Consider the following 16,723-nt stretch of genomic DNA (forward strand, 5'->3'; position numbering starts at 1 on the left):
CAGGCCAGGCCGGCTTGCTGGAATAGATAGGTTTTAAAGTCACGCTGGAAGGTGCAAAGGTCGGGGGCCATCCGGATTTCGGCTGGCAAGCAGTTCCAAAGGGTTGGCGCACCCACCGAGAATGCTCTCCCCCTGGGGGCCACCAGCCGTCATTCTCTGACCGGTGGCACCCTGAGGAGGCCCTCTCTGTGGGAGCGCACAGGACGGAGGGGTGTTGATGCTGGCAGTAGGTGTTCCCGTAGGTAATCCGGACCCATGCCATGTAGGGCTTTGTATGTCATCACTAGCACCTTGAATTTCACTCGGAAGGCAACTGGAAGCCAGTGCAGCTCACGGAGGAGAGGTGTAATATGGGAGTATCGGGAAGCCCCCAAAAGTGTTCGTGCAGCTGCACTCTGTACGAGTTGAAGCTTCCGAGTGGTTCTCAAGGGCAGCCCCATGTAAAGAGCGTTGCAGTAGTCAAGACGAGAGGTCACAAGTGCATGGGTGACTGTACGCAAGGCATCCAGGTCCAGATAGGGTCGTAGTTGGCGCACCAGGCGAACCTGAGTGAAAGCCCCCCTAGTCACAGCTCCTATGTGATCTTCTAAGGAGAGCTGTGAATCTAGGAGGACACCCAGGTTGCGAGCCCTATCTACGGGGGGTAGTAATTCACCACCAATATTAAGGGATGGAATATTCTGAATATCCTGGCATGCCGGTATGTACAGCCATTCAGTCTTGTCCGGGTTGAGTTGAAGCCTGTTCCTCCCCATCCATTCCCAGACCGCTTCCAGGCAACGGGACATCACGTCGAGGGCATCACTGATGTGGTTTGGGGTTGAGATCAAAAGCTGGGTGTCATCAGCATACTGATGGTAACCCACTCCAAAACCACGAATGATCTCACCCAGCGGTTTCATGTAGATGTTGAACAGGAGGGGCGAGAGGACCGACCCCTGAGGAACTCCACAAACAAGAGACCTTGGGGTCGACCTTTGTCCCCCTGCCAACACCGACTGCGAGCGTCCCAGGAGATAGGAGAACCACCGAAGAACTGTGCCTCCCACTCCTAGTCCCCTGAGGCGCCGCAGCAGGATACCATGGTCGATGGTATCGAAAGCCGCTGAGAGGTCTAATAAGACTAGGACAGAGGAATATCCCCTGTCCCGGGCCCTCCAGAGATCATTCACCAGAGCGACCAATGCCGTCTCCGTGCTGTAGCCGGGCCTGAAACCCGATTGGCACGGGTCTAGATAATCCGTTTCATCCAGGACCAGAGGGAGCTGATGCACCACCACACTCTCAACAACCTTTGCAAGAAAGCGAAGGTTGGAGACCGGACGAAAGTTATTTAATGTAGCTGGGTCCAAGGTGGGCTTCTTGAGGAGAGGTCTCACCACCGCCTCCTTCAAGGCGGCGGGGAAGTTACCCTCACTCAAAGAAGCAGATATGACCGCTTGGAACCAGCCTCGTGTCCCCTCCCGAGCTGCATAAACCAGCCAGGAAGGGCATGGGTCCAATAAGCAAGTGGTGGAGCTCAACCTCCTCATAATCCTGTCCACTTCCTTCGGAGTCACAGGATCAAACTCTTCCCAGGTGACGTCGACAAGACCGCCCGTGTCCTGTTCGTCAGACTCTGCCCAGTTGGAGTCCAGGCCGGTTCGAATCTGAGCGATTTTATCCAACAGATATTGACCAAATTCCTCAGCTCGACCCTGTAAGGGCTCCTCCCTCACCTCCTGATTGAGAAGGGAGCGGGTCACTCTAAACAGGGCAGCCGGGCGATTATCTGCGGACGCGATGAGGGCGGAGAAGTAATTGGCTCTCACCGCTCTAATTGCTGCGAGATAAGACCTAATATGGGTTCTTAGTCGCAACCGGTCGGATTCGGATTGACTGGACCCCCAACGGCTCTCTAGGCCCCGTCTCCGACGCTTCATCTCCCGGAGCTCCGCAGAGAACCATAGGGCTCGCTGGGATCTGCGCCGGGTCAAGGGCCGCAAGGGCACAACTCGGTCAAGTGCCTCAGTGGCTGCCCTTTCCCAGGCTTCCACTAAGGCATCCGCCGAGTTGTGAGCAGGGGGTGCAGGTGGGGACCCAAGCGCTGCCTGGAACCTGTCAGGGTCCATTAAGCGCCTGGGGCGGTACCATCTGGTTGGCTCCGTACACCCACGGCGGGGGGTGGCAAAGCGGAGTTCCAGCTGCAGGAGGTGATGATCGGTCCATGACAGGGGCATAACGGTTGGAGAGCCCCCACCAAGATCATCAAGCCACCGTCCAGATAAGAAAACCAAGTCAAGGGTGTGGCCTCCCTCATGAGTCGGTCCAAGAATTATTTGCATCAGGTCCATGGCCGTCATGGAAGCCATGAACTCCCGAGCTAGCTCAGATGATCCTCCTAGGGATGGTAGATTGAAATCACCCAGAACTATAAGTTTGGGGAATTCAATCACCAACCCCGAGAGGACATCGAGCAGCTTAGGCAGGGCTGCCGCTGCGTGACTAGGAGAAAGGTACATCAGCAGCAGGCCCAACTGCGCTCCAGGACCATATCTCAAAAAGAGAGACTCACACCCGACTATCTGAGGAACGGTGGTCTCCCGCGGACTTAGGGTCTCCCTAATAATTACCGCCACTCCTCCGCCCCTACCATGAGGCCGGGGCTGGTGTAGCACCCGGAAACCTGGTGGGCAAAGGTCAACCAAAGGAATACCGCCTTCTGGGCCCAACCAAGTCTCCGTGATGCAAGCCAGGTCCGCGTGCTCACCCTCAACTAGATCTCGAACAAGGGGAGCCTTATTAGCAACGGACCTGGCATTCAGGTAGACCAGTTGGAGCTCAGGAGGCTGCACATCCTCGCTCCCGGGTCCTCCGGGAAGAGACAGAGGGTCGGAGCGTCTCACCGCTTGTAGATAGCGGAGATGACCCTCCCGGTGTCGATACGGCCCTCTGTTCGCACACCTTCTGCCGTTCCCCAACGTCCTGGGAATTGGTAGTCCTACGGCTTGCTTCCGAGCCTCGGTGGTGACCGAACCCCGCTCCTCCCCTTCGCGATCGATCCTAGGCCTGGCCTGAGCAACGGTTGTTGGATGGCCCCCCTTCACCAAACAACCACAGCCCACTCCTACCCCCCTCCCTAACCCCATAAAATTTTTTATTAAAAAGTTAACCAGGGGCCTCTTGTTGGATTTATGCTGGAGGCCCCTGACCCTGCCCGGCCATCTCTCAGGGTCCCAATAGTCGGGCTCTTCATCGAGATTGGAGGTGGTAGAGAAGGCGGGTCGCACCCAGGAGAGGGGGGCACCCCTGAGGGCGAACAGGTCCGTGCTGGAGTAGCGCAGGTGCATAAAGTCAAGGAGGATCCAGGGAAGGCAGTCCCATAGATGGTGGTTCAGTAGGAGGGTCGAGACAGAGGGTAGGTGAGTATCTGGGCCATCACCCGGCCTCACTGCCACTTAGCCGGGTGCACCCCAGAAGCAGGCCACTCCCCATCCTCTCACGATGGGTTGTGACTCTGTTCCCGGGGATAGTCCAGAAAATGCACTCTGGGTGGAGCATACCCCATAGAGCTCCCACCTCTATGGGGCTGCAGGTGTAAGATCAAGCCACTCTGCCACCGTGGCTTGCACCCAGGCCCATCTGGTCCTATGGGGAAAAAGGGCAGGCAAGAAGGTTTATATGCAGGCAGAAGTCGCAAGGTGGTGAGTTCTCATCTGGTATTGGATTCGGCGGTCCAGTTGCCCCCACAGTTCCCTCACCGCACTGATATTCTAGGCGTCGTTCCCGGCCGCAACTCCATAGGCCCCTACTGAATGGGGACCGTCCAGAGCGCGGCCTCCCAGAGGTACGGGAGTCCCAGGTCTTCCAACCGGGGATGAGGAGTCGGGAAACGGCATCGCTGATCACCAAAGCGGGCCAAGCAAGGCCCGAGACGCCATCACCGATGCCGCCGAAAGCGGCCCGAAAGCGGCTCGAGTATATCGCCACCGTAGCCGCCACTGCCGTCTCCTCTGCCCAGCTGATCCGCGGGCGTCTCCTCCGGTAAAAGCAGCTCAGAGAGGCCGACGCCGGCAAGAGTGGTCCAAGGAGGCTCAGAGCAGCGAGAAGGCATCGGTATCGGTTGTAAACGGACGCGAACGGCCCGGGAGCTGCCTGGAGATGCCATGCCGCCGCCGCCGCCGTTGAAAGCGCCCCGAAAACGGCCCGAGAGCGGCCCGAAGACATCGTCACTGTTGTCGCCGCCGCTGTCTCCTCTGCCCAGCTGGTCCGTGGGCGTCTCCTCTGATAAAACCGTTCAGAGACGCCGCCGCCGCCAAGAGTGGTCCGAGACGGTTGAGGCAGAGAGGAGATGTCGGCATTGGTTAGAAACGGCCGCAAACGGCCCGGGAGCGGCCCGGAGATGCCAAGTCGACGCTACGGCCGGCCCGGAGAAGCAACGGACGGCACATTGCGGCAATATTGCCTGTTTCGTTGCCTGTCCCTCTGACCCCAACACAGGGGCTCAAAGGCATCCCTGAGGGGCTCCTGGGGGACGCCTTACCGCTGGGGCTCACGGAGCTCACCTCAGCACGTCCGCCATCTTGGGAGCCACAAAAAAAAAAAAAAAAAAAAGCTCCAAGCTCCCTCCTGCTCAAAAAGGTGCATCTCAACTGAAGCAGGGCTGCAAGATGCAGTAAGGTTGGATAAATATTGGTGTTTCATCTACTTTATTTCATAGCATCTGTAACCCATTTTTGGTTAAGTTCACTCACTGTAAAAAACTAGTGTCATTCTACATAGCTCTTCTCTCATTTTAGCTCCCTTAATTATTTTGTGAACCATGGGGAGTGATGGGACCCACAAAAGGAGAGAAGTCCCATAGATTTACCTAGTTTCTGGACCTAGTCAGTAATACATGCCTTGGTAATACATGCCAGGTCAGCCCTCTCATCAGTGATTAAATTGCAGATGAGGGATGTTTAAAACAAGAAATGGGATGGCTAAGAACTGACCATGAAGCTAACTACCCATGTTGGCTGCCTAAACTCTCAGAAGAAACAAAATGCTTTCTACTGGCTGGAGAGCAACAAGAGGAACGGGAATTGCCTGGTGATATTTCAGCTCAGAACAAATCACAACATTTATTCTTCAGAGCATTTTAGCCTTCTTTACTTCATGCAAACTAAAAATGCTTTTAAGATTTCACTAAACACATTTAAGTGATTAAATGCACGGATTACTAATTATTAAGCCTTAATTAAAACGTATCTCTTCTGCAGCTTATACTACACTTCAAAATACCCAAGAAAAGCACCTTGGAGTGAGGAAAGGACGTTGTTTGCCAATTCTTGTATGCTTTTCCCTTCCGATGGATGAACATATGCGCTGATGCCTGTTATCCACTGGTAACCCTTCAGAGACTTTCCAGAAAATTCAAGAGCTTTACCTATAAAGATTGAAAAATAAGGACACAATGAGAGAGCCAATTTGATGTAATGATTAAGGCACCAGATTAGAAACCAGAAGACTGTGGATTTTAGTCCTGCCTTAGGCACAAAGCCAGCTAGGTGACCTTGGGCCATGGCACAATCTCGGAGGTCTAAGGAGCAGGTTATGATATATAACTTTCCTGCCTGAGCAGGGGGTTGGACTAGAAGACCTTCCAACTTTATTATTCTTATCATTTCCAAAACTTTGTCAAAAAAACTGCAAAGACCTGTCAGGCAATCATCAAGAGGCACACACAGAGTCATTTTTCACCTTACTTAGTTTTATCTACCAAAGACCTAAATGCTTCATCTATGAATGGTAATCTTCTAAAAGAAAAAGCAGATCATTCAGTAAATATGCAAATATGCAACAATGTATAAAACAATGGGAAAATGTACAGTTGTACTTATATATATGTAACACAGAGTGAAGCCCATTTCTATGTCTTTTCTCTCTTCCAGACCCTTAATGCCTTTAAATAGCCCAGAAAACAGTCCAGAATGATAATATCTTTCCCACTGAACTATTAACAGGAGGAGCTTTTTTCTTCATGATAGAATTGGCTGGATATCACCCACCATTATTTTATAATTTTGCCACTTATAGTATAGCATTATAATAATTATAGGGTATGTATCTCCATGTCCCAATGCAAAGATAATGGCCAAATGAAGCCTTGGACACTGATGGATACATGACATGGGAAGTAATTTTACAGAACAAATGTTCCAGTTATGGATTTGGATTCAGTTATGCCCTAGGCTGAAATGAAAAGGATTCAATTTGTTCAAAGTAGGTCCAGATTGCCTTTTTCATCTGTAGTATTATTCTATTCAGACTGGGGATAACCTAACCGTAACAGATTTTGTGAAGGAAGGAACAAAAACATGAAACAGGAAGAAGGGAATAAGAAAGGCTCACTTGAAGCTGATTTGATCTCATCCACAGTGCATCACTTCAAACTATGATACATGCTGATTATATTAATGAGTGGAAAGTTGCATGATTAGTATAAAACAATAGATCAAGGAAGTGAAAAAAATGTTTAAATTAAAAACCATAGATTATGATATGCCAAGAAGAGCTCTCCTTAATTCTACTGACTACGTGCCATCTCTTTTGGCCTGGATGTATGAATGGATGGAAGGAAGGTTTTTCTTCTGTGCCAGTTCTTCATTTAAATGAATGGCAATTTTCAGAATGGACAGCATGATTTTTTTTTGGAATGTTTGTCACACAGCTACTTAAGTATCACCATCCTACAGCTCAAATTTAAGGAGATATGATCTATATCGGAGGCTTCAGCTGGTGCAGAATGTGGCCGCGCGAGTGGTGGTGGGGGTTTCCCGATACTCCCATGTAACACCTCTACTCCACGAGCTACATTGGCTTCCGGTTGCCCTCCGGGTGAGATTCAAGGTGCTGGTAATGACTTATAAAGCCCTAAATGGCATGGGTCTAGATTACTTATGGGAGCACCTGCTGCCAGCATCAACTTCCCTTCGTCCAGTGCGCTCCCACAGAGAGGGCCTCCTCAGGGTGCCGTCGGTCAAAGAATATCGACTGGCGGCCCCCAGGGGGAGGGCGTTCTCTGTGGGTGCGCCAGACCTTTGGAACCGCCTACCGGTTGAGCTCCGGATGGCTCCTGACCTTCGCTCCTTCCGCCGTGACCTAAAAACTTATTTATTTGAACAAGCCGGCCTGGTCTGATGGGTTTGGGGTATTTTAATATTAATTTTATTAATTTTTATTGTAATTGGGCTACTTATTTAATTCTTTCTTAACTTTTGTACATTGTATTTTTATTGTATTTATTGCCCTGTACACCGCCCTGGGTCCTTCGGGAGAAGGGTGGTATAGAAATTAAATTATTATTATTATTATTATTATTATTATTATTATTATTATTATTATTATTATTATTATTATTATTATTATTATTATTATTATTATATCAATCAGAAGATGAATAATGGCTGCTGTAGCTTATTAACTCCAACGAGAATATATGTATGCATTTTCTATCCCTATCTCTAGTCAATGGTGAGAGAAATGAACATATCTTTGAAGTAAGCAACAAACTGACTTATTTATTTGATTTAGGCACCACCCAACTTCTGGAACATCCTAAGAGTGGGAGACCTATAAATCTTGTGGGAATCTTATATTCTAACTAAATCAGGATGCAAGGAACAGTAATAAATATAAAGAAAGATCTACTATAAATCCAATCTAAGGGGTGAACTATTTCTGAGAATTTCAACTATTGAATCCTATGTTGATGCTGTTAAAAGTAGTAAAATTTTCCTCTCCATAAGATAAATTATACAATCAGAAATTTGAAAATTGTTACCAAATGTCCACAGTGGTTAAGGCAAGCCAAAAACTTACTTTCTTGTGCAAAATTTGGTCTTAAAATCTGCCACGTAATGCAAGGGGTTTCCTTTATCTCATCTGAAGGTGGCCAGGCACTGTCTTCAATTTCTTCTGTGTCACATGAACATTTCCCAGGCAGTTTGCCCCCAAACTGTGCCTGATTAAAAGAAATATTGCAACACGGGTTACTGCAAATTCTAATTCTTGGATAAAAAGCTCGTCAGTGATCAAGAGTAGGTCCCTCCTGTTTTAGCGAGAAAGCAAGAACTTGTTACTTATTACTGAGAATGTGTTTCCAGGCAGAGTCACGAGCATTCTTTCTTGGAGATCAATGATCTCCACAGACATAAAACTGAATTGCAACCTAAGTGAACAGCACTATCTAATGATTTAATTTACTTAGTACAATTAACAGGGAATCATTATATAGATAAAACAATGCAAATCAATAGTACACATGGAAACATTCATCATGTTAATGGTAATGGAGACAAGAAAATGCTTTAAATGCAACCTTAAACTTTCAACAATGTATATCTATTTAACTTTTAAAAAACAAACAAAACAAATAATTCACAAAGTGAATTCAACAAGTTCCTGCCACTGTCTGCTGCCCTCTTCTGGTGTGGATCAGGTATTTCTTTCTCCATCTTTCTGGCAGAAAAGCAATTTTGGTTTATTACTAGAACTATAGTATTTTACTCACAAAAAGTGTTTAACATAATCCAGTATTAGCAAATAAAAGACAGAATGCTGGAAAGCTTCTGGTGAGCTACGTACTGTCTGCCACAGGCCATTTCCTTTGAAACTATACTGATCTTGATGAATCCTTGTCTGATCCACAAAAACACATTCATAGTATAACACAAATTAACGTTTTTGGAACTAAGGACAGTTTCAGTATTCACTTTACTTTGAAATGATATGTAGTTTACAGATGTTCTGTATGAGAAAAGCAGTGGCCATTAGCATTTTGTCAAAGACATATCCAAAGGCCCACAATACTATATATTTGTCCATAAGATAAATCACTGTTTTCTGATAGTAAGACTAGGATCCCAATATAGATCTAGAGGATAAATTGGAGACGACTCTGACATATACCAAAACCTAATAATACAGAATTGTGTTGAAGAACTTTGGTATAAAAATGGAGTGAACATCGGTCTGAGATTGGATAGGCTGTCATTTTTATTAGGACTTTATATATTTTATTTATTCTGCTTTATTCAGGTTTTATGTTCTATTTTGTTAAACATGGGGACCCTAGTATACAGCTACAGCAATAGGCAAATCAGTAATAAAAATCAATTCAAATTCCGTCCCATTTATTTATTTTTTTAAAATTGTAATTCAGAAAAAAACAATTACTATCTGAGGAAGGCCAATATATTCACCCATTAGCTCTGAAACATGGTCAGTTATTCAAATTCAATAAAATAACTCTTATTTCATTTAGACATTTACCCTAGCTATGAGATAATCAATTGGCTGGGCTGAAATTACTAGTAAGTAGTAGTTTCAGTGTAGGTAACCATTCATGGGTACATTTTTACAGCCAGTTTGGTGTAGTGCCTGTATTTATGAGTATATTTATCAAATTTATATGCCGTTCCTCTCACAGTTCAAGGTGACTCTGAGTGGCTGACAGTATAATCAATGCTAAACTTTTTTTAAATGGATATAAAAACAATTATAACTACAAGAACAGATTAAAATTACAAAAGGTTGAAACAAACTTAAAAAACATGGCTTTTTAAAAAATTGTTGGACTAGGATTGGGAAAACAGAAATCTAGAAAGTAATATTTTTAATAAAGCTGTTTTGTAATAACTTCACACAAGTACGGTAAATATAACTGTTGGATTAGGATTAGGATTTATTAAATTTATATGCCGAAATGTCTCACATTTCACTCATGGTTTTAAAAAAGAAGGATAATTAGCAAAAAGCAAGCATAATTAGCAGCCTCAATGTTTTGTTTGGAGATTTTCATTTCTGAATACAAGAAACTTGGTCTTACAAGCATCTAAAAGTGATGGCAATTCTCTGGAAAAGAAAATGAAAGTTTAAAGTTGGACAGAAACAGGTCTGCTAATCTCTTCTTGCTTTCTGAAGTGATAATCTTTTCATTTAAACAATGTTTGTGGGAGACCATGCACAGATTTCATTGTGAGTGCGTTCACATACAGGACACTTATCTTATGAATAGGTAACATCTACACGTATATACTGTAATTCATACAAAAATAAACAGTAATGGAAGAGGAACTATTGAATGTATGAAGCTGAATTTCTTAATAATGGATATATCTTTAGCCTTTCTCCACAAAAATCTATGATGTTGCTGATATATATTTTAAAGAGAAAGTGAAAAAAAAAGATTACACATTATTGAAAAGATAAAACATCCAACTGGCACACAAATACACTTTTGTCTACAAACATTTCACCAAGAATGGATTTCTTATGCAAATGGAAATGGAAACATGCACCCTGCCAACATTTCATTGGTTATAAATAGCTTCTACTAGGGCTACTTTTCTGTACTGCCCAGCAACTCCCAAAGACAATGACTGAATCCAAAGTGGGAAGGGTTTATAAGCCAGTTGTCTTTTAAACTACCTTCTAAAAATAGAAACGAGAATCTTACTTTCATGTTTTACATTTTTAAGCTACTTTGATCCAATGGAGATTAACAGAAGATTTTATGTTCTAAGAAGCTGGATAGGAATTATTTGTTTTAAAAAGCAATGAATAAAATCTTTGTACCTGTCAGTTTCTGATCGTCGTATACATAAGATCTGATCTTGTTTGCTAGGCACATTTTACCATTAATCAGTGATTGTATTTATATGAAATATTTGCTTTGTCCCCTATACAGAAATAAAGGTATTGTGGCTAAATAACATTCTTCGCTTCCAACAGGACAAAATTTAAGCAGGACATAATCTCTCTCTATCATACACACACACACACACACACACACACACACACACACACACACACACACACAAATGCACGGGCGTGCACCGTGGCTGATGATTCATCTGGTCATTTCTCCTACAATATGAATGTAACATCAAAACCAATTTCTTAATTTCCCATATTTTGAGTTCTAGTTCTCTTCTTCACCAGAGACTTTATGTTTTGGAGCATATCCGAGTAAACTATGATTTATGAAATGTGTGTGTGGGGTGTGTGTGTGTAGAAAGAACTATTTAAACCAGGGGTGTCAAACTGCCGGCCCGCAGGCCGATTGCGTCAACAGGAAACTGCGCCCACCCCATTGCTGGCAAGGGGGAAAAAGCTCCGATATGTCACGCAACATCACATGATGTCGCGAGTTTGACATGTCTAATTTATACAGACCAAAAATTAGCATATAAATCTTGATTTACTACCTCAGCATGTTTTGGTACTGATTATTCAATTTAAGGAAAGATGTGTAAGTGGTTCAAATATGAAGCCAAAGGGAGGTTTCAAATTCTTTGTGTAGATGCATGCTTCATCTGCTCCTCCTCCTATGTCTGTTCTAGGCTCATACAAAAGGTGAATTATGTATAGGATATATGTGTAGGAGTGAAAGAGATGCAAACAAGTTGTTTTGAAGCAAGCGTGAGCATGCTATCTGTGCCTCCTTAACTCAAATGTCTAGTTTACTTGGTTTGTGTGGCTACCATGCAAGTTCAGGAAAAGGAGCATTTAAGAAGAATCTGATTAAGTATGGCATAGGCACCCACCCTTGTTCTGAAACATACATCTGGGTTTGGATCTAAAATGCCAAATTTTGTTTCCTTAAACTTCTGCATATATAATTCAATCCATTTGGTCTAGCTCAGGCCTATGCGACTTGGAGAGGGATAAGGACCACATTGATAAATTAAAAACAACATCAGGGCACAAAGAAAAGCAAGCAATAGCCCTTAAGACTTCTATACCACTTCACAGTGCTTTACAGCCCTCTCTAAATGGTTTACAGAGTCAGCATATTGCCCCCAACTATCTGGATCCTCATTTTACCAACCTCGGAAGGCTGGAAGGCTGAGTCAACCTTGAATGGGTCAGGATCAAACTTGACAGAATTGAACAGTTGGCAGAATTAGCCTACAATACTGGATTCTAATAGCCTGAAGGAACTGGAGGATCTTGGCAGCCAATTTTTGGGGGTGACAGCAGTAGATATTTCCTGGCTCCTTCACCAGTAGTGGATGTGCTGAGCTTTTAAAAAAATGCCAGCAAGGCTGCATGGTATCCACATGGGGCCCATAGGCTTTTGGTTGTGGAGGCCTGATCTAGATGCTCTTGCTGTTTTTGAAAATCCACAGTAGTTGGTGATTTGAGAAGAAGTAACTGTGTCTCCAAACCCAGTAATTCATTTTTAAAGAAACTGATGAAATCAAAGTTACATATATGTCTCCTATGGCATAATAAGTTAAAATGCCTTGTTCAATAATCCAGTGGAGGGTCACTTTGGAGAACATAAAATTAGTTTCCTATGATCTTAAAATGAAGCTAATACATCAAAACATTTTATCTCATGTATATTAGACACCTTAGTAAATGTTTAATAAGGGATGGTTACAATCATCTTGGCGCTGGAGGTGCAACTCAGGAGTTCAAACATTAACTCAGATGGTTTGGACCTACAGTATGTTAAATATGCAAATCTTCTTAGCTGTTTTTCTAGGCTTTGGAATCTTTCAAGATAGAAAAAGCTGAAGATTTCTGCAGTTAATAAAAAGAATGATCATACATCAACAGAAGGAGAATTATACAACTGATTTGCAGCAACAAGTTGGGAATATGTAAAGCTGCCCAAAGTTGTTGTAACAGTGATATGGGCAGCATATGAATTTATGTAGTCTGGCAGAAAAATATGAAAATAAGGAAGAAAACTATATAGTTTTTGAGAGAGTAGAGTGAGAGAACATAATTTTGCAGACATTCCTTCTCTTTTTATATTTTTAAAGGAATAGATATTTTTACTCTATTAATTAGTATATGCTAATAGACACTTAAAAATACCATACAAAAATGCCTTTAACACTGTGTTCATTACAGCATTCTCTGATTTTCTGTAGTCACTCAGGGAAGCAATCACCTAGGTGTAGCTAATATCAAAACAACAAGCACTAGGGAAAAATAATTACAAACGTCTATGGAAAAGATCAATAACAAAAATCATTTTTGAACATTTTTTTAAAGGTGGCCTAGCTAAAACCTAAAAACTAGATACAGACTGATTGACAATGCAAAACCCACCCTGTCCCCAATTAAAAATAAAATTTATAATAAAAATAACATACAGTGTTAATCAAACACAGGCAAGTTGTTTCTTATTCTATTTAAGTATTTCTTTTTTAAAAAAAAACTTGGGTTTCCCTTATTCTTTCCTATAAAAATTAAGCATTTTCAGTATAAATATTATGTTTATATTCTTTGAGCAATAATAGCTTCTTCCCGAGAAAGAAAAGGAGAATCCATCTGTGATTAAAGCCTACAGATATATCAGCATCGTAAAGTGTGAAAAGCAGCAATGATTATGAGTTAAAAACTTCCAAAATGAAAAATCTGTGTCACTTTCAAACAGTGAACTTTGATATGCCTTTTTCCCAAATAATATAACAGAACTCTTTTTTAAATAGAAACCTTAGTTCAACAAATGATGAAAATATAATTTGTTTAAATCAAAGAAGTGCTTATACTTTCTCCATTACGAAAGGATAAGACGGAAAGTAAGAAAGCATGTTCAAAATAATCAGATAGGTGGAATTTATTTTTAGTGGCATACAGTAAGGCTGCAAAACTCTGTTCCTAAGGTTCCCTCTAAGTAGCTCTACAGAGGTCATAATATTATCAATTACTTTTTGTTTTATTAGAACTTGGTTTAGTATGTCTTTCAGATTGCCCTATAATCCTTGACCTTACTATAGAAGAAAACAACTCCCTTGTTAGAATAGAGAGTCTACGCAAAAGCTTATTTCTAGATGTAATTTCTAACTATGAACTTTTTTCATTTCTTAGGCTCTTTCATTATGAAAATACTAAACACTGGTCTACAAATTTTGGGAAATTATCAACCTCTGAGAAAAAATGTGTTAATCTTCCATATTTTGATTAGATGAATTAAAAAACTGGCAATAAAGGTGCTGGTTGGCTAAAGTTTTAAAGGCACTTTACAATAAAGATTTATACACAGGCGAGTATATTTGCCTACAAGGGAGGGAAGTGTCTAAAAATCATGATGCCTCGTAACTTCTCAACAAAGTATGGTAGAACAATGAAAATGGTACCACATGGTGTCTTCATTTTGAGACTAAAGACTATTAACTAACTGTAATTTATTGTTCTTTTATTGCAAGGTACATTTCTCTTGGTCAGATCAACGCATCACATGCAGTTACATCTGGTGGGTTGTGAAAGTGTTATTGCCTAACATTTCCCAGGAACAGTTGCATATTTTCCCTCAGAAGCCAAGATGCCACAAAAATGTGTAAACAATGCAGTTAACTTCTGCTACATTTGTGGCGAGGTTACATTTGCATCTCAAAAGTGCAGTATGACAGCAGTGGTAAAAAAAAGGCATACCACGTATATTTTGGATGCAAAACAGGGGATCAGGACAAGAATTGGGCCCCTCATTATTGTTGCATTACATGTGCAACTTATCTGCATCATTGGCTAAACAAGAAGAAAAAGTCCATGCCTTTTGCAGTTCCAATGGTATGGAGAGAACCCACCAATCATAGTAACTATTTCTGCATGGTTCCCCGAATTGCAAAAGGTATCTCAGGAAAGAAGAAGTGGACCGTGGAACATCAAAACATTCCATACGCACTGTGTCCTGTGGCGAGGACTTGCCAATTCCAGATCCACCAGAATCCTAGCCTCTAGACTCAGATGAGAAAGACAATGAACGGGACGGAGCTGATCAGGGGCCATCTATGTCAGCAGACCCAAACTTTAGCCCACCGTATGTTCCTCCTGAACCACATCTAATTTCACAGAGTGAGCTAAATGACCTGGTCAGGGATTTGGAATTGCCTAAGAGTAAGGCAGAGCTACTGGGCTCCAGATTGCAACAGTGGAACCTTATCATTTAATCTGATGTTAGAGCTTGTCAGTTTTTCATGCAAAAGCATGAAAATATTATTTGATAAACCAATAAATGAATGGAAAATTATATTGTTGGTATCAATAAAGATAAATTTATAATGATTGGTGTGGCACCATTCTCATTGTTATATCACATTTTGCAGAAAAAATATGGAGAATAATCGCACATACCCCTAGTAATTTTGAATTATTTTGATGTAATTTTGAACTGAAGCTGTATCCTGAAAACTGGAGCCAATTAATACTCAGGACTTAATTTTCCTTTATTAGTGACCCAATTCTGGTAAAATTAAGCTACTTTCATTCCCGAGGCTTTCTCCTTGTAGACCAGTGAAACCAAAGAAAAGCAAGACTACAATATAAAATGAATTGAAAGCAATCGAAAGACCTTCTATATTCACTCATGCAATCCCACCATTCAGTATAAAAGAATATTTAAATAAAAACCAGAATTATTTTTCATCAATCCCTTTCTGTGTTATCCCCTACACCAATGCATCATTGTTTCAACCTTTCTCCCACTAATCAAAACAAAATTTGCCTTCTTTGTGTTCCTCATTTGGTTTCTGTTTCATATTATGATTATACAGCAACAGTTCTGAAGTCCATCAGAAGATGTCTTACTAGACAACAACAAACCTTTTATGGAGTGAATTTCTTTCAATCTAGGGAGCATGTCACAAAGAAAAACAGATAAACAGTTTCTTGGTGTTGGCAAAATCATCATGTAGCTCATTTTATATCCACTTATGTCAATTTCTGCTTGTTGCAATGAATTATTATCCACAACTCAAACCCAATGGGGTCCAAAGCAATTCCATTTTACATAGCAATCAGCCGTGAGGGTTTGTGTATTACTCGTATACACATAGAGCTTTTTCACTTAAATTGATGGGATTTCAAAGTATTTAACAAAGCTGGATATTAACCCAGTGGATTGTTTATTGAAAATAGAACTGAGTATGCTTTAGCCTTTAGAGGCAATAACAGAAAAGGCTGATAGTAATATCCTTCATATATATGAAGAACAATTATTTATTTTCAATTACTCCTAGTAAGTGAGGATTAATCCTAGTAGGTTGAAGTTACAGGAAGGTATAACTTGACAGAACCTTTGGAGACACTACTGAATGGTAAAAAGAGATTAACAGCATAACTAATAGCAATCAGAAATGGCCTTTTCCCTGCTAGAAATCTTGCTGCAGAGATTGTTAGGGATGATCCTAATCCAGATTTCTTCCATCAAACCCTGGGACACTAAATGGACTACAACACCTGCACTTATTTTATTTATTTATAGACATGACTGCTTACGAAATTCTAGTCTTCAACATCAATCTAGAAGATTCTGGAAGTCAGAATAAAATGGACCATGCACTAACTCTTTCCTACTTTCTCCTTATTTCTGTTCACTCACATGCATGCATACTGTTCACAATTTCGTTGTATAGTGACTGTGCATAGTATATATAGCAGTAGCTGTGAATATCTGGAATTATGCACAAGACTGATTTTTATGCTTGTTTAGACTTACAAACAAAATGGATTTATGAACAGCCTCTTGAAACATCATCTGCTCTTAAGTAGAAAAATGTATGTGGACAGTTTATATAGCCACACTTCTTGGTAAACAACTTTTGATTAAACTTTGATTGTAATGGTTTTCTATTGTTTTTACTTGATTTTAAATTCTCTTTGCTGTCCAGAGTCATTTACCAAGAAGTGTGACTATATAAACATTAAAATACCAATATTTTATACCAATATTAATTTAAAT

At 41.8% G+C, this 16,723-nt stretch overlaps 1 protein-coding gene across 3 annotated transcripts in view; it reads right to left on the reverse strand.

The window, feature by feature from the left end:
• The window catches only part of DPH6 (diphthamine biosynthesis 6), a 224,355-nt gene that overhangs the window by 131,357 nt on the left and 76,275 nt on the right, over nucleotides 1-16,723 (reverse strand). For 2 of the 3 annotated variants that reach the window (XM_081313794.1, XR_014024612.1), the window contains 2 exons: nucleotides 7,843-7,984; nucleotides 5,276-5,407 (listed from right to left, as the gene is read on the reverse strand). In XM_081313794.1, coding sequence (XP_081169920.1) covers nucleotides 5,276-5,407; nucleotides 7,843-7,984 — 274 coding nt within the window. Of the gene's footprint in view, nucleotides 1-5,275; nucleotides 5,408-7,813; nucleotides 7,985-16,723 lie in introns of those variants that run through there. The other variant, XM_081313793.1, reaches the window with a different exon arrangement.

Source organism: Vipera berus (genome assembly GCF_964194415.1).
Source record: "Vipera berus genome assembly, chromosome: 1".
In the NCBI taxonomy this organism is placed as follows: domain Eukaryota; kingdom Metazoa; phylum Chordata; class Lepidosauria; order Squamata; family Viperidae; genus Vipera; species Vipera berus.